At 39.8% G+C, this 18,405-nt stretch overlaps 1 protein-coding gene across 5 annotated transcripts in view; it reads left to right on the top strand.

The window, feature by feature from the left end:
- The window catches only part of LAMA2 (laminin subunit alpha 2), a 349,942-nt gene that overhangs the window by 104,249 nt on the left and 227,288 nt on the right, over positions 1–18,405 (top strand). For all 5 annotated transcript variants that reach the window (XM_053458972.1, XM_053458973.1, XM_053458974.1 and 2 more), the window contains exons 6-9: positions 8,135–8,224; positions 9,346–9,463; positions 13,344–13,522; positions 13,860–13,959. In XM_053458972.1, coding sequence (XP_053314947.1) covers positions 8,135–8,224; positions 9,346–9,463; positions 13,344–13,522; positions 13,860–13,959 — 487 coding nt within the window. The remainder of the gene's footprint in view (positions 1–8,134; positions 8,225–9,345; positions 9,464–13,343; positions 13,523–13,859; positions 13,960–18,405) is intronic.

Consider the following 18,405-nt stretch of genomic DNA (forward strand, 5'->3'; position numbering starts at 1 on the left):
TTAGACTTATAGCTTGCCCAAACCAACCAGTCACCCAATTAGCAACACCAATTGAATAATAAACAATCTGCTAAGCCATTGGCCCAACACACAGTATCTACTGCTGCTCAATCGGCATCACTGACAATAATGGTACATTAGCAGCACTGGTTTATCTGATGGTCAGTCTAGGCATGTACAAGACTACCAAGCAGGCCCTGACTGGCTATCTGGGATACCAGGCGAATCCAAAGTATTCTTTTTTACTCAATTAGTGGAAAAGACAGAACATTACTGCTAACTTTTTTATTCTTGAAAAATTGCTGAAGTAGCCGTATGCTAGTGTGGTTTTTTGAAGTATAGTAAAGTGTTGGTTCAGATATATGCAGGAAAGTAGCCTTTCATGTGAAATCAAAGAGGAGTATTTCATATTTAATTGTTCACATTGCATAACATCTTGACAGTTTTTTTTTATTTCAGAATGTAACCTGACCTGGCTATCTTCCTTTATTCACTATACTAGTGTTCATTTTAAAGTAAATGTGCTGTCACCAAATTGTGATGGATGTGCTAATCCTGCAGTAGCAACACAAATGTGTATTTACATTATTAACAAGCAAGTCATTAATATAGAGTATAAATAAGTCTAGTACATTATAATCATATAAAATAACAAATATTTAAATATGAAATATATTCTTATTCAAAATGAGTAAAAAACATTGGAAAAGATCTGGCTTTTGCTTATGTGACATTCATCTCCAGCTACTATCTGTTCTCTGGATATTAAAGAGACACTCCAGGCATCATATACACTTTAATGCATATGATGTTTCTGGGGTCCCTTTAAATTATCATGATACCCCCCTTGCAAATGCATGAGATGATTCATGCATTTGCTCCCCCCCCCCTATTTTTTGTGCATGAGGTACTTTTTCTCTTACTTTTCAAAGAATGCATCTTGTTAATTTAAAACTAAAAGATAAAGTATATAAAGTATTTTGCATAAATAACCTGTAATTTTATTTAAAGGTATGTACTGTAGTCAGTTAGACTATTGTGACATCTTATAAAATTATTATTTCAAAAGAGATCAGCATCAAAACATTGTTTGTTTTCAACCTAAAATAGCACCTTTCCTGAAATTTAAAAGGTATTTAAGTTTATTTAAAATTTTTATGTAATTTCAGGGATAGTTAAGCATGTCTGTGTAAATTAATAGTAGTCATACCTTCCCTTTTAAGGTATTTAACAACAGCAATTATTGGGCATAAGAGCTAAAATACATGTAATACAATGTAATATAATAGTATATAAGTGCCTTTGTATCTTAATAATGGAAGAGCGGGTGGGAGTTGGTGATCTTATGTTTAAAGAACCTAAAAAATAAGTAGGCTTATATAGCAAGGGCTACTTAAACCTTATAGAGATATTTATACCCAGGGGCGTACCTAGAGTATTTGGCACCCGGGGCGGATCCTGTATGTGGCACCCCCCACACACACACACTTTAAAACTACCTGGCCGAAACTGAATATGACCCCCCCCCCACACACCATAAAAAAATCTAACACTTTTATTTAAAGTAAGTAACACACCAAAATAGGACAAAACAATTAAATAACAATATATATATATATATATATTGTGACAAACCCTATAGCATTAGGGCCACACATGTCACTTTTTAGGGGTCCTAAGCACAGTCCTCTAGGGCAATCAGAGTCAGGAACAGCAGCTTTGAACAAAATAGCGCTTTATTTTTAATCGCTCAAACCCCAAAACCAAATCATAAAACGAAAACCTAGCTCCCAATTGGAGCCCTCTCTAACTAAACTACGCTGGTGCAGACTGACCAGCCTAATCACCCACTATCTCAACCTCCCAGCCAGACCCAGCTACGCCAGGCTCTGGAAAACCTCCCCCAGACAGCACACAAAAGAGTCCAGGCAGGTATTGCCTCACTTGGCTCAGGGATGATCTTGTTCAGGGCCTCTCCTTGCCCTGGGAGTACAGGGAACTTCCTCTTCCCCCAACAGTCTCTCTGAGTATCAGGCTCCAGGGGTTTTTAATGTCCAGCACCTGTGCCTGATGTCAGCCTCATAGAAATCCCGGACCAGATCCTGTGGACTTCTTGCCTCATGGAAAACCCGGCATGGAGTTTCCACAAAATGGGGAAATGGAGCATTGGCCCACCCTGCTCTCCAATTGCTCCACCCCAGGGACCCATACGTATACTCTGCATAGCAGCTGTACCCAGATGCCATGCTAATCATCTCCCTGGGGTTCACACGGTCACATATCCTCCCCACCAGCTCAGAACCATGGGGCTGAGCGACCATGGGACTAAGCAGCTCTGCTGATGACGTCCCTCTTAGGTTGGCATCAGGGGGCTTTCCTTTCCACACACCATAAATGTGGCCCGGTAGTGGATACTTCCTCCTTGTATCCGTCTGCCCTTCTGGGTTTCTGCAGTGATCAGTGAATGGGTAACACTTTGCACAGCCACGTCTCTTCTCTGTACAAATGAAGACCATCGTAGCTTGCCCATGGAAAAGGTCTACCCTGTGTGATCTACACGATACAGCCAAGCGCACACCATCTTCAAGCTGTTTCCCCGTAGCTTGTTCACCATCACTCCTTTTAATACCAAGCCCATTTTTATGTCCTCTTACCCCAGATGCGTGTAATGGATGGACCTTACTGTCACCCGTAGAAGGTTCCTCCTTTGAAGTATGGTTTCTGCTGGACCTGGGACCACCTGCTCCCTGGAGTAGCTTACTGCCATGTTGCTCTGCTAGTTGGTCAGTACTTCCAGCACCATGCATAGTCCCTCCATCACTTAGGTTATAATGGTTATTTTCCATGCCATTCTTCTTTTCCTCCAGGCAGCTTGTTTTGTACTGTATCTGCTCACTTGCTGCTTGTGCAATTTGTGACGTTTCAGATACTGTGTCCATTTCCTCTTGGACCTTAATCTGTTTCTGTAGAGCTAGCTTGGCCTCCCTTTCTTCAGCTAGCTGTATACCCAGTTCATCTAACTGGAGTTGTAGTAGTACATGTTTTTCTGCTGCAGTAACCCTTTGTTCCTCAAGGGTTGCTTTCACCTCTCTCAGCTCTAAGGTGGATATCTCCAGTTGATGCCTGAGGGATATATTCTCTTTCTGCAGTTTAAGTCCAACTTGTTGAAGCTTTTCATTGGACATGAGGGCTTTCTCCAGATTCCCTGACAATGTGTCTCTCTCGGTCTGGATATCAGCAAGCTGCCTCATTAATGTTTGCCTGTCGCGTTCTGTGTTACTCAGTATTGCTTCCAGGTTACGTTGGATCATATCACTCTCCCTTAAAGCTTGATCTCTGTTGTGAATAGCCAATCCTAAGTCCTCCTCTTTTAGAAGCATAGCTGCCTCCATTTGCTTTAGCTGAGCTTCTGCGTCCTGTAGCTGATCCTTGCACGATTTCAGTTCCGCCTTTTTCTGGAAATACTTGTCTTTTAGTGCTATGTTGGCCTTATGAAGTTCAGTGTTCTCTTTACTGGCTTTAAACAAGGCCTGGATTTCATCTTGTAGTTCTTTTACGGTCTCCTGCAGCTTTACTTTTTCTAGACGTTCAACTGCAAGTGTTAAATTCACACTGCTATTCTCAGAAAGGAGCCCGAATACACGCTCTGCATCCTCTTTACCTTTCTGGGACACCTCCGCGAGACGTTTTTCAACCACCAGCTTTTGTTCCTGCAACTGTTGCATCTCTTGAAGTTTTGCTGCCAGATCAACACAATGCTTTTCTCTAGAAGCAGCCACTTCATTTTGCAAAGTGAAGTTTTCTCCCTCAAGCTGGCCAATAGTTTGGTGCAATTCCACCTGTAATTGTGCTGCTTGGTTTTTAACCTTTATTAATTCATGTTCTTTTAGCAAACACTCATCAGTCAGCTTTTTGGTCTTGCAGATCTGTTTCCCAACATACTCTGACTGCTCAAGCACATACTGATTCAGCTCATCTCTGGGCATAGCTTCCACTTTCCTGAGCTTGGTAGTCCATGCCACATTGTTACCTTCACCACGACTCTGTTTGTCATAGGAAACATTTAGCTCTGTCAGTCTCTTAAGTTCACAGTCCCTCTGTTTTATAGCATCATCAAACCTTTGTTTGTTGAAGACAAACTCTTTCTGTAATTTGTGTTTCTCCTCCTGAAGTTGAAGAACCACCGGTGAAAGACTTCCTCTAGCTATCGTAAAGTCTCTTTTGTCCCCATGTGCAGCACAATTGCAAGACATAGGTAGCATTCCCACTTTCTTTTCTGCAGCATTTAGTTTATCAGTTACTTCTTTCAGCTGCAAGTTCAAATCAGAGACTTCACCCTGGTGCAGCCACTTTAAGGATTCAATTTCCTCCTTTAACTCTTGTGCCTCAATACAGGACCCTGCACACTTTATATATGCCTCTTGTGCCAGTTTCAGTGGTTCCACATATCCACTGCAGGTTGGCTGGCGAGTGAAACATGGAAAGGACATTTTATTTCTGCTTTGCTGTCCTTTTCCCATCTTGCATTAGACTAGCAGTCACTGCAATACACAAATCCAAGAGATTGTACTCCAGGGCTTTAAATCTCTCCCTCTGCAGTATGCAATCAGGTAATTACCAGCAGGCCATAGCGACGAAATGCTTTTGTTTTGCAGGTTTCACAGATACACAATACTTTTATCCAGCAAATAGAAACTTCACGTCCGGATCATCACTAAGTCGTCACAAACACAGCAAGGCCATCCTCCATAAGCATATGTATTTCAGCCAGCAATATACAAGGGCACATACCATGCAACAGTCTTTGAAGTGTTTTCACTCAATCCTCCGGGTTAAGCTGTAATCACTTCTGGCACATCCACTGCAGCTTGGTAGCTTCAGGCCACACAACACTTGGGGTTCCTGGATCCAGTGTAGCACTCGTCACCAGCATCCACTCAGTTGTTCACTTGGTTCCTGCTTTCTGCCCACAGACCATAGCAGTGCTTTGCCCGCATTCTCCACCATATGTGACAAACCCTATAGCATTAGGGCCACACATGTCACTTTTTAGGGGTCCTAAGCACAGTCCTCTGGGGCAATCAGAGTCAGGAACAGCAGCTTTGAACAAAATAGCGCTTTATTTTTAATCGCTCAAACCCCAAAACCAAATCATAAAACGAAAACCTAGCTCCCAATTGGAGCCCTCTCTAACTAAACTACGCTGGTGCAGACTGACCAGCCTAATCACCCACTATCTCAACCTCCCAGCCAGACCCAGCTACGCCAGGCTCTGGAAAACCTCCCCCAGACAGCACACAAAAGAGTCCAGGCAGGTATTGCCTCACTTGGCTCAGGGATGATCTTGTTCAGGGCCTCTCCTTGCCCTGGGAGTACAGGGAACTTCCTCTTCCCCCAACAGTCTCTCTGAGTATCAGGCTCCAGGGGTTTTTAATGTCCAGCACCTGTGCCTGATGTCAGCCTCATAGAAATCCCGGACCAGATCCTGTGGACTTCTTGCCTCATGGAAAACCCGGCATGGAGTTTCCACAAAATGGGGAAATGGAGCATTGGCCCACCCTGCTCTCCAATTGCTCCACCCCAGGGACCCATACGTATACTCTGCATAGCAGCTGTACCCAGATGCCATGCTAATCATCTCCCTGGGGTTCACACGGTCACAATATATATATATATATATATATATATATATATATATAATTGTTAACAGCAATCACTTTCCTATCATGCCCAGGCATACCCAGATTCCAGTAGGCACTTGCAGACTTGGCATGATAGGAGTATGATTGCCCTATCTACCCCTTCTCGCTCCCTTCTGCCCTATCTACCCCTTCTCACTCCCTTCTCCCTATCTACCCCTTCTCACTCCCTTCTCCCTATCTACCCCTCCTAACTATCTACCCTCTCCCTCTTTGAAGTTCATTTACCTTTCAGGAGTCCTGCGGTGGGGGTGCAAGGCCTCTGTCTCCCAGCTCTGCCACTGTATGGAACATTATAGAGTGATGGGAGTTATGATGTACTTTAGAGCATAATTATATAATGAAAAATACATTGGAAATGGTACAGCATAACACCCATCACTCTCACACACTTACCAATCCACACTAACCAATCCACAAACACATACCAATCCACACACATACACCAATCCACACACATACACCAATCCACACACATACACCAATCCACACACATACACCAATCCACACACATATACCAATCCACACACATATACCAATCCACACACATACCAATCCACACATATACTAATCCACACACATACACCAATCCACACACATACACCAATCCACACACATACCAATCCACACATACATACCAATCCACACACATACACCAATCCACACACATACACCAATCCACACACATACACCAATCCACACACATACACCAAACCACTCTCACTGTATGCTTTCCTACCTTTCCTCTTTTCTCCTTACAGCTCCTTTTCCTGCTCTTCGCTCCTCTTCTTCTTCAGTTCTTCTGTCTTCCTCCAAGGGCACGGGGTTCAGAGGGCACGGACAGCGGAAATCCTTGAACTGGCTTAAAATCACTCAAGGGAGCCGGTGGTCTGTTAAAGACCTCCGATACCGCTCCCTTGCGAGCCTGCTCCTCCAGCGGCGGACATTACTGTCCGTCTCTGGAGGGGTGCCGGGTGCCGGCAAGTTGGCACCCCCCTGATGAGCGGCACCCGGTGCGGACCGCCCCCCGCTAGGTACGCTACTGTTTATACCTTAAACCTTGTATGAGGCACACAGAGCATTGTCATTCCAATTTCTTCTTAAATTAAGTTGTATATATAGTTACATACCTCTAACTATAACATTACATGAACGACCATGCAAGGTGGACCTGTGCCTGTTATGATTAAGGAAGAAAAGGTTTTTAAAATTATTGTCATTTTCTTTTCTAATTTTTATATAATATGTTTTTGGACATATGTGTTCTAGTTCTGCATCTTAAACCAGTCTCCTAGACAAAATGCTCTGACTTCGCTGCTCATTGTTATTCGCCTAGCTGGACAGCTTCAATAATTAATTTACATTTTGCCCAGTCTTTTTTGTAAAGAACAAGCAATAGCTCAAAAAATTGCACTGATAGTAATCATATTCAGATCTATTTTCTCTGGCCAACCTTTAGTTGAGTGTGGCACAAAAAAAATGTAAAGTTAATTGAATGAACAGGTAAAAGTAAGACTCTGTCCTTATTTTAAGGCATTTATATAATGAAATAGAACTATAGGGGATATTTACCACAGGATTCTAGCAGCCATTTTCTGAATGGGATAGAATATCAAAGTGCTTTGCTGATCCTCATAAAAATTAATCACTGTAGGAGAGCAAATGGTGATGATCTGTTCGATGATGCAAGGGGTATTCAGCTTAGCGATTATGGTCCTGTCTCTCTGGAAGACCTGTGTATTTGTTACAGTTCTGCTGTGAATCAGGAGCAATGAAAGGGCAAGCAGAATAAACACTTATAAATCAGCCTCCAAGCACCAGGTTTGCTCGCCTACATTAGTAATGAACTTTATTGATATTGCATTTAACCTTGCTACATCCCAGCATAAAAATGGGCCATTGCAGGTTTTTTTTCCTTTTCATGTTATGTTTGCCATTTTTTATTTTTCAATTTCCTGTTGTGAAGGGTCATTTGTAATTTTTCTAAAACATTTTGCTGGCAAGCATGGCAAAAGTAGAGACATCCTACAGCGCAAGGAAAAGACACATTTGATTCTCTTAAATAATCTAATACTATTCATTCGTTTTTTTCTTCATATGTAATATCATTTTGATAACAATAGAAATAAAGAAAGCTATTTTTACATTACTCATAGAAAAGTACTGTAGCCGTGATATTACCTCACAGTACTCTCGCTTCCAAATGTAGACAGGTCCAGCCTGGACTAACCCTTTTTATAGGATTTTGGACGGCCCTTGGTACAATTGTCCACCGTACCATGCAAACAAGTGCATTGCGGGCCACCAGTTGGACAGCCCTGTTCTAAACTATAACTGTAAAATAAACTATGTAATATATCACGATGGGTTATTGGTAATATAATTATTGTTCTGTTTTCATATATTTACCATCATATTTTCCCCTTAATTTACAGTATTTCTATTCAATAAAAGACATATCTGTTGGTGGCAGGTGTGTTTGTTATGGCCATGCAAGTACTTGTCCTCTTAATCCAGCAACAAATGTAAGTATTAAAAAAAACTTTGATAAACCATAACCTAGTGGAAATTTTTCTGTATAAACATTGAATTATGCCTAAATATCCTTAATCCTAGGTGGTAAGTATAATAAGGTAGTTCAGAAGGTAGAAGCCAAGATGGCTTACCTTTTTAATTTCAATTTTATTTTTTAATTGAGTTTGTGCAATATGGCTGTCCTAATTTAAATTGCATAGTAGAGTGTCATAAGGCTGACATCATTGTTAATGGACTATTTCCTAGATCTGAAGAGCCTATGGAGTGACTGTAAATATGTGATATAGCCTTCACTGCAATAATATAGAAACTGCACTATATTATATCTAGCGTGGGTAGAATAACATAGGAAAATGAAGAGAAACTACCTCTGGAGTAACACCCATTAAACTTTTTTTTTATGAATGCCCTTCCTTTGCTTGTTGAGTACTTCTTGTTATTTTTGTTGACTTCATTTGTAATATGTTAACCCCTGATTTACAATGCCGTAGGTGGCAGTAGACAGCAATTCAAACTGCGGGAATTAAATTATGCTTCTTCTGAAAGGCAGATTCCAAGACATAAACATAAAATACAGGCATGGTCTTTGTGAACCACAGGTTTTAAGACATACATACATAGTATTCAGGCATTCATAAAGTGTTGAAATGCTTATTGAATAAATGTGCCATCATTTAGTAGATTTTTAAAATGTTCTAGTGAAAGGTGAAGATTGGTTCATACTTTATTTAATCATCTCTGAATCACCTTGTGTGATCATCACATTTATGGGGAGAAGTGCAATAAAATATGTTATGTCATTGGCCAGAGTATGTCAAAAGGTAAACCCTGACAAAAAAACATCATATAACTGCTAAGCATTGTCACTCATGCTTTACAATACTAATGGATACATCATAGCATTTACTATTTCATGCTTTTAAAAACTACTTTACGGGGAGCAAAAAAAAAACATGCAATCCAAAACAGTCTAAATAATTGATCCAGTAAATTCACTTCAATAAAGAATTCCTATGTTTTATGTACTAGCTTATAGTACATCAGCGGTACTTAGCGGACAGTATTACTTCTACACCTAAATGTTCATTATTTTTCTCATTAACCGTTACAGAAATCATCCTGTGAATGTGAGCATAACACATGTGGTAATAGCTGTGATCGATGCTGTCCCTTGTTCAACCAAAAACCTTGGCAAGCAGGGACAGCACTCTCAAACAACGAGTGTGAACGTAAGTAGTCCTTAACTCTGCAGAGTCTTTGCGCTAGTTAATATTGTGTGATTAACAATACTATTTTATACTGTATGAACCACAGTATGTATCTTAAATGTGTAAACAGGAGTTAATTATAAAAAACCAGGACCCTTGTCCTTGCAAATTGTTAGTATCTCTCATGTCAGTCCTGGCTGTCCCAGAAATGAAATTTTTTTATTTTTTTTATATGTACAGTATTCTTTTTTATTGTCATATGACACAAAAGTCAGTGCTAATATATTGTTTCATAAAATTTGAAAGCTCATCCCCCAAAGCAAGGACAGAAAGCGATTGCAGCATCAGTGTTAAATTACAAGCTAAAGGTCATGTCTACAAATGCTCTCAGTTTAGGGAATAAGATCCATGAACTTGTAACAGTTGTGGCAACTGAGAATGTTGATATAGTGGCTGTTACTGAAACATAATGAGAAAAATGAATGGGACATATCAATACCGGGGAACTCCTTATATAGAAAAGACAGAAAGGGCAAGAAAGGAGGAGGGGTGGCCCTATATGTGAAAAATAGCATAAAATCTAACTTAATACAAGTTGGTGAGGAGAACTTAGAGTCGGTTTGGGTTACAGTAAAATTTGGCAAAAGTAACTCGCATAGGTGTGATTTATAGACCCCCAGGACAAGTAGAAGAACTAGATAATCTACTAGTGGAGGAAATAGCTAAAATGACAGTGAAGGGGGATGTTATAATCATGGGTGACTTCAATCTCCCTGATGTGAACTGGAAAACGAAAGTAGCTGGTTGTACCCGGAGTGCGGATATTCTAAACTCCCTACTGGGATTATCTTTAAAACAAGTAGTTGAGGAACCAACTCGTAACGAGGCCATATTGGATTTCATGTTCACAAATGGAGATTTGTTAACATATTTCTGTAGGTGAAAGTTTGGGATCTAGTGATCATCAGTCTGAGTGGTTTAATATATGAACAGTGACTGAGTCACACCACACAAAAACAAAAGTTTTAGATTTTAGAAAAGCTGACTTTTCTAAAATGAGAATATGTATAGAGGAGTCATGATCAGACTGGGATAATCTAAATGGCGTTCAGGAGAAATGGGATTATGTAAAAGATGTATTATTGAAGATAACAGAAAATTGTATTAGGCTGGTCAGTAAGAGTAAAAAAATTAAAGAAACCGCTGTGGTACTCTGCAGAAGTGGCCAACATCGTAAAAGACAAGAAGTTAGCCTTTAGTAGTTACAAAAATACCCAAAGTGAGGAAGATAGACAGATCTATAAAATAAGGCAGAAAGAGGCAAAGAAAGTTATAAGATCTGCAAAATCACATGCAGAAGAGTGAATTGCCCTGTCAGTAAGAAATGGAGATAAAACATTTTTTAGATATATAAATGAGAAAAGGAAAGTTAAACAAGGATTAGTTAGACTAAAAACAAAGGGAATGTATGTAGAAGAGGATAAAGGTTTAGCTGACTGCCTCAATGAATATTTCTGTTCAGTTTTTACAAATGAAAATGAGGGAATGGGACCTCAGTTGGAAAAAAAGACTGAATCATTTGAAATATGTGAGTTTATCGAGGCAGAGGTTCTACTTCAGTTGTCTAAGGTAAAGACAAATAAGTTGATGGGGCCTGATGGGATACACCCCAAGTTATTAAAAGAGCTTGGGGGTGTACTAGCAAAACCGTTAACTGATATATTTAACGAATCATTGGTAACGGGAGTCGTCCCTGGGGATTGGAAAGTAGCGAAGGTTGTGCCCATTCACAAAAAAGGCAGTAGGGAGGAGTAGGGCAACTACAGGCCAGTAAGTCTTATATCTGTAGTGGGTAAATTAATGGAAACTATGTTAAAGGAAAGGATTGTTGAACATCTGAAGTCACATGGGTTTCAAGATCAAAAACAACATGGGTTTTCCTCAGGAAGATCATGCCAAACGAATCTTATTGATTTTTTTGATTGGGTGACTAAAGTAATTGATCAAGGTGGTGCAGTAGACATTGCGTATCTGGATTTCAGTAAGGCCTTTGACACTGTCCCACATAGAAGACTTATAAATAAACTGCAATCTCTGAGTTTAGATCCCAATGTTGTTGAATGGATTAGGGAGTGGCTGAGTGACAGACAACAGAGGGTTGTAGTCAATGGCGTATATTCAGAACAAGGTCTTGTTACCAGTGGGATACCTCAGGGGTCTGTACTTGGACCCATTCTCTTTAATATTTTTATTAGTGATATTGCAGATGGTCTTGATGGAAAGGTATGTTTATTTGCTGACGACACAAAAATTTGCAACAGGGTTGATGTTCCTGGAGGAAGAAGCCAAATGGCAAACGATCTAGGTAAACTGGAAAAATGGTCAGAGCTGTGGCAATTGGCATTTAATGTGAATAAATGCAAAGTAATGCACCTGGGGCATAAAAACCCAAGGGCAGAGTATAGAATATTTGATACTGTCCTAACCTCAACATGTGAGGAAAGGGATTTAGGGGTAATTATTTCTGAGGATTTAAAGGTAGGCAGACAATGCAGTAGAGCAGCAGGTAATGCTAGCAGAATGCTTGGTTGTATAGCGAGAGGTATTAGCAGTAGAAAGAGGGAAGAGCTCATGCCGTTGTACAGATCACTGGTGAGACCTCACTTGGAGTATTGTGTACAGTACTGGAGACCGTATCTCCAGAAGGATATAGATATGTTGGAGAAAGTTCAGAGAAGGGCTACTAAAATGGTTTATGGATTAAAAGATAAACCTTACCAGGACAGGTTAAAGGATCTTAACCTATATAGCCTGGAAGAAAGACGTGACGGGGGGGATATGATAGAAACATTTAAATACTTAAAGGGAATCAACAAGGTAAAGGAAGATTTATTTAAAAGTTTATTTAAAAGGAGAAATACTACCACAACAAGAGGACATAGCCATAAGCTAGAGGGGCAAAGGTTTAATGGTAACATCAGAAAATATTACTTTACGGAAAGGGTAGTGGAATAGCCTTCCAGCAGAAGTGGTAGATGTAAATACAGTAAAGGCATTTAAGCAAGCATGGGATAAGCACAAGACCAAGCTAGATATAGGATAAGGGCAGGTACTAAAGGAAAGTACTCAGAGGTTGGACAGACTGGATGGGCCTACTGGTTCTTATCTGCCGTCATTTTCTATGTTTCTATGTTTCTATCATGACTAGTGAGCTAGTTCTGCAGTGTATTATTTTCAGGGCCGGCCGAAGACTTAACGCCGCCTGGGGCGAAGTTTAAAACGCCGCCCCCCCCCCGCCGACGGCGGGGGGGGCGGCATTTTAAACTTCGCCGACGCCATTATCTACCCCCGCCCCCCCGGTACTTACCTTTAAACAGTCCTGCGGCGAGTCTCCCTGCTCTGCCACGGTGCCGGCTTGTAATGCTGAGCGCCGGAAATTGACGTCACTTCCGGCGCTCTGCATTACAAGACGGCACCGGGACCGAACAGGGAGACTCGCCGCAGAGGAGAGAGAGAGAGGGGCGCCGAGCGGGTAAGCGAAAACCACTCGGTGCCTCTCTCTCTCTCCTCCGCTTCAAAAAAAAACGCTTGGGGCGGCAAAGTGCCGCCCCTTCTAAAGTGCCGCCTGGGGCAATTGCCCCAGTCTGCCCCATTATAGGGCCGGCCCTGATTATTTTAGTGTTTGCTTTAGAGTTATTCTAATATAAGTTATTTTTAATTATTTTTCATTAACGGCTGATTCATGTCTTCTCTCATCACATATACGTTGTCTTATTTTCTTTCCTTACCTTGTCTTTTATTAACATTTTCCTGCTTATGTTGCATACAAATTACTTATTGCAGTCATTCTAATGTCATTGGAGGAGTCCATTGTAATTATTGGCCATTGATTTTTTAATAGCTTGCAACTGTCACTGGAAAGCTGAAGAATGTTATTATGATCAGGAAATAGCCGACAGGCATCTGAGTTTGAATATTCATGGAAAATACATTGGAGGTGGAGTGTGCCTTAATTGTACAGAGAATACAGCGGGAATAAACTGTGAGACATGTGCTGATGGCTTCTATCGACCAAAAGGGGTACATTATCTTTTTTTTTTTTCATTTGGAGAAACTTAAGGATGTATACAATATTCTCTGATATACACTATTTGTTTTTTATATACTCCAGCAAAACCACAAATACCATTGTATGTGTATTTTTACTTATCTATTATAGAGTCAATGTTTTATGTACATTTCATTATTTATAGATTTTAATTTAATGTATGTTTTCCTTTTACTTCATGAATAAAAGCTGTTTTATTTCTAACCATTTCCTGCAGAAAATCAAATAACTGAGTTTATATAATAATTGACCTGATTCAGGTTTTAACTATACATAAATTAGTTCAATGGCTTTTTGTGTTCCACTTAGGTGTTACCGACTCATTCCCACCCTTGCCGACCATGTTACTGTGATCCCATTGGCTCGATACATAATATATGTGTCAAGGATGAAAAGCAAGTTACTAGAGGTATGTACTTTTTCTTTACATGACATCATTACATTACAATTGCAACAATGACGTAATGTCACATAACAAGTGTCACAAGTACAATATAAAATATTCTTAGAAAGAAGAATTTTAACTGCATTGTCTTTATAGTTCTGCAGGTTTATCAAGGTTAACAATATGCTAAATAAATATCTACATATAATATATACGACTAATATAATTTAATTTAATCTAAAAGTAGCATCCATTATCTGTGTAAACTATGTAATAATCAATATCAGAGTATGTATATTTCTCTTATTTTATTATTCTAAAGTGGGGAATTATCTTGAGCAGTGTAAGCCTTTTTTTCTTTAAATCAATCTTCTCAAATGCACCAAAGCGCATTTCAAGGGGTTCAATGAGACCTCATGTGCATGCACAGAAAGTGCTCTTGTGGACTTTAGCAGCCACATTTGCCATGAATAGTGTGCATCTTCAGACAGTGTGCATATTTTCTTCACTCAAGAATACATAGTACTTTAATATGTATTGCTGTATGACAACCCCTTTAAGTGTTGACTTGGGCTTGATTTGCACTTTAGCATTGGTCAGCAGGCACTGAACTCAGAACTGTGGGACACAAGATACGCTCAACAGCATATGGCAGGATATTTGGATCACTAACACTTTGCAGCTACAAGATGTTCTCTTTGCTGCAGGGTGCTCATAGAACTGTATGTTATTTTTCTTCAGGGATATCACTGTTCAGTCCTGCAAGTTCCTGGGGTCTAATCACATATTTGTTCCCCCTGATTCTTCTCCTGTTGAGAGGATGCCAGAAACCTGAGGCCCTGACTCTCCCAGTGCACTTTGATTTTGGGTACTGGGTACAAAACTGGGGCTATTGGGATTTAGTCTTGAGGATGGTAGAGGAACTAGAAAAGTCAGATGTTCAGACAGATCCTTTACGAGCTATCCACCAATCTAAATTTTCAGCTGTGCCTTCTAGGTCTCCTCCATGGGCTACTTCTTTGCAGCATTCTTTGGTTTTTCTCCTCTATGAATGGGACCTCCATTTCCATTATCTATGTCTACACCAGAAGAGTTTACCTCATCATTATACAGTACCAGTAACAGCACAGCACAGTAGCCTTTATTTTACCATGAGGTCCTCCTATGTTGTTCACTGGGATGTCAGGTACCCTGGATACTACTTCTAATAGAGTGTCCTTCCACCAATCAGCCAACTTGTTCGTCAATGTTACTCCTAGATTTCTAAGCCTTATTGTATTTTGTTATGTTCATTTAGCTTCATAATGTCTTTGGAAGTACTGTGTTTTCTCTAATAACTGCCATACACCAAGAGCGCACACAGCAGGAGTTCTTTGCCCTGATACACATAGCAAAGGGCCAAGCCCAAGACAAAACTACGGGGACTTTGATGATCCCTAGAGTGTTGAGGCTCGGGTATAGGGAGAATCACAAGTTTAAAGTCATCTGGTAAGACTTTAGTTCCAGTATGCTGGATCACTGGTCTTGTGATGTCTCCAATATTTCACCTGCACACTCCAGCCCTTCTTCAGGCCCTCAGAAGGGATTCAATGAAGTAAAGTTCCTAATACCATTCCCTGATGGAGAGTGGCTTGCGCCCTCAGGATTTATACTTCCCAGGCTGATTATTTTGCTGCATTGTGACATTGTCCTAGCCTAGGATGAGGTCGATTTCCATTAGCTAAGCCATAGAAAAATCACCAGGCCCATACTGGCCGTCTGTCACATTGGGGAGAGGCAATTGATGTGCCGCTTTGATCTGCAGCTGGCAGCTGCATGAGCAAAAAAACATATCCAGCAGTACGTCGCACGTATGTCATCAGGTAGCCATAAAGGACAAATATAGTGAGAAAAAAAGTTTCTTTAGATTCCTTAAACACTAATGACAACATAATTGCAGTAAAACTTTAATTAAATTATATAAAAAAAAATACCCTTTTCTAGCTGTAACACTATCCATATAGCATGCTGAGTGCATCCATATTGCATAAAATAGCGAATTATCAAAGACTCTATTGGTCACCTGCAGGGGCCTCATTGGGCATAAACCAATAAAGCAATGGATAGCGCAGGATCATATGTGGGGGGGGGTCAAATCATAGTGTAATACATAAATACATAAAGTGAATGTAAATAGTTAATCTCCTGCACTATCCATTGCTTTGAGATTTGTATTATTTGGACACTTTGAGGAGTGTCTAGGATAGCTGCGTTTACACTGTGGGTATTTGATTTATTTTTACCGTGTGGAACATTGGATTTTATCTTTGTCATAAACCAATAAAGCAGAGCAGCCCTTCATTGGTTGATGCCAGAGGAGCTCCCTGCCGGGGACCAATAGAGTCGCTCACGCCGACCTTTAACTCCTGACACCGAAACATGGCCTGGGGAGGGAACAGGAATTAAAGGTCCATAAGAGCTACTCTATTGGTCGCTGACAGGGGCCTCCTCTAGCATCAACCAATTGGTTGATGCTAGCTGAGGCCCCTGCAGGTGACCGATAGAATCGCTTGCACTGACCTTTAAGTCCTTCCGCTAACCTACGGATTCTCGCTCCCGTTAACCCATGCGATGCTGTGTAGACAAGAGGGGGAAGGGACCCAGCAGATTAGTTAGGGGACATTAACAAAGACAATCATGAAGATTCTTTGCTTTGTGTGTCTTCGTCTTCATGTACTTTTTGCCGCCGCATTCGTTTCTTCGTTATTCTGGTTGAACAATGAAAACACACCCTTCGTGTTCGATTTCATGTTGGTCTGAATACAAATGCACAAGTCTAACCTTTATCCAGTAGAATCGAAGCATGAATACAAAGGTCTTTGGAGGATCCCTGCTGGGATCTCTGATTGCGCTCCCTGATGGCTGATCACACACATTGTGATCAGCAATAAAAGTCTATGAAGCCCTGCTTGCCGATCAAATAAATGATACAGCTAGCTCAGTGATGACATTGTGGCATCACTGGCATACATACAATGTGCAAGAGATCCCAAATACTATTTCATAACAGTACAAAGCTAAAAAAAAATAAAAAAAAATAATCTTTAAAAAAATAACACCCAGAAAAAAATATAACACACCTCCCCTGTTCACTAGCCCCAGACCCATTAACCCACAATTATTAAAAATAATTGGCCCTCTAGAACAGATAAAATATGTTTGTGGGGTATGTCTGTAATCAGGGGATTTTGCCAAACATAAATTGGGCCATTGTTCATCAGTGACACTTACTATGTAGAAGAAATTCTAAGCACTTTAAAAAAAATTTATTATAGGTTTTTACATACTAGTTTCTATGGCTTCAAACAAAAGCCCTGTTTTTTCTGAAAAATGGATGTATGATTTGTGTGGGTACATACACAGAAAAGGGAGTATTGATTAAAACAATACATGGTAAAAAAAACGGCAAAAAACATACGGTACTGGGAAGGATACCCTTGAAATCTTACGGAAAGCAAATAGACGATTAGATGCATAGATCACTTTATTTCATGCAAATGTCTACGAAGATTACCTGTTAAAAAGATTACATAATTTGTGTAAATTATCTAGGTCTTCCCAAAACTTGTTACAGTAGTCCAGTTCCAGATCACTGACCAAGCCAATGATTAATGAAACTTCATATTTATGCTAGATTAATGACCCTCAACAATCTAGACTCTTTGTTCTCCTAGCAGGAATTTATTGATTTGTCGATAGATCCAATGCAAAGGTTTGTGAAAAACCTCTGCTTAAATATATAATGATATATTGAAGGTGTATTATCACATATACAGTATATGATTTATTAATGTATATAGCCTACAGGGAAAAGCATAATATGACAGTCAAATTCAGTCCCATAGCTATAAATAAAAGGTTCTGCTGTTAGAAGCAATACTCTTTAACGTTTTGATAGTAAAAATGAACTCTTTCACTATAATATGCATCCGAATAATAACTTCATAATACATTTTCTTAATGTTGATCCCATTTTCTTTCAAAAAATTTAAAGTGCAATAAATACAGCCATGCCAAAATAAAATGTGAGTAGAATATGATCTCTCAAGTAGTAATTTGTTGTAAGGTTGTAAATCAAGCAATATATATTAAATGCATTATGATAAAGTGTACATTATCAGTATGCATGTTTTAGGAGAAAAAAGTTCATTTCTTGGAAAATGGAAATGAACTGCGGTCGTAAGCCAAGCACTTACCAGGGTAATAAGCCATCTAAGCTTCATAAATGTAGAAAAGAGAGTTTATAGGACGAAGTTGAAATGATACACTGGTCTCCTTTTACTTCTCCTCTCTGCAATATACATCCTCAAATGCGCGGTTAATGGCACATTACTTCCATGACCAAAACAATCCATTAATAAGCAGGAAAATTTCTACGATCACATGCGTAGGCTACAATTTTAAATATAATACAATTTACTGACAAAAATG

This window comes from Spea bombifrons, chromosome 3, assembly GCF_027358695.1.
Source record: "Spea bombifrons isolate aSpeBom1 chromosome 3, aSpeBom1.2.pri, whole genome shotgun sequence".
NCBI classification, from domain to species: Eukaryota; Metazoa; Chordata; class Amphibia; order Anura; family Pelobatidae; genus Spea; species Spea bombifrons.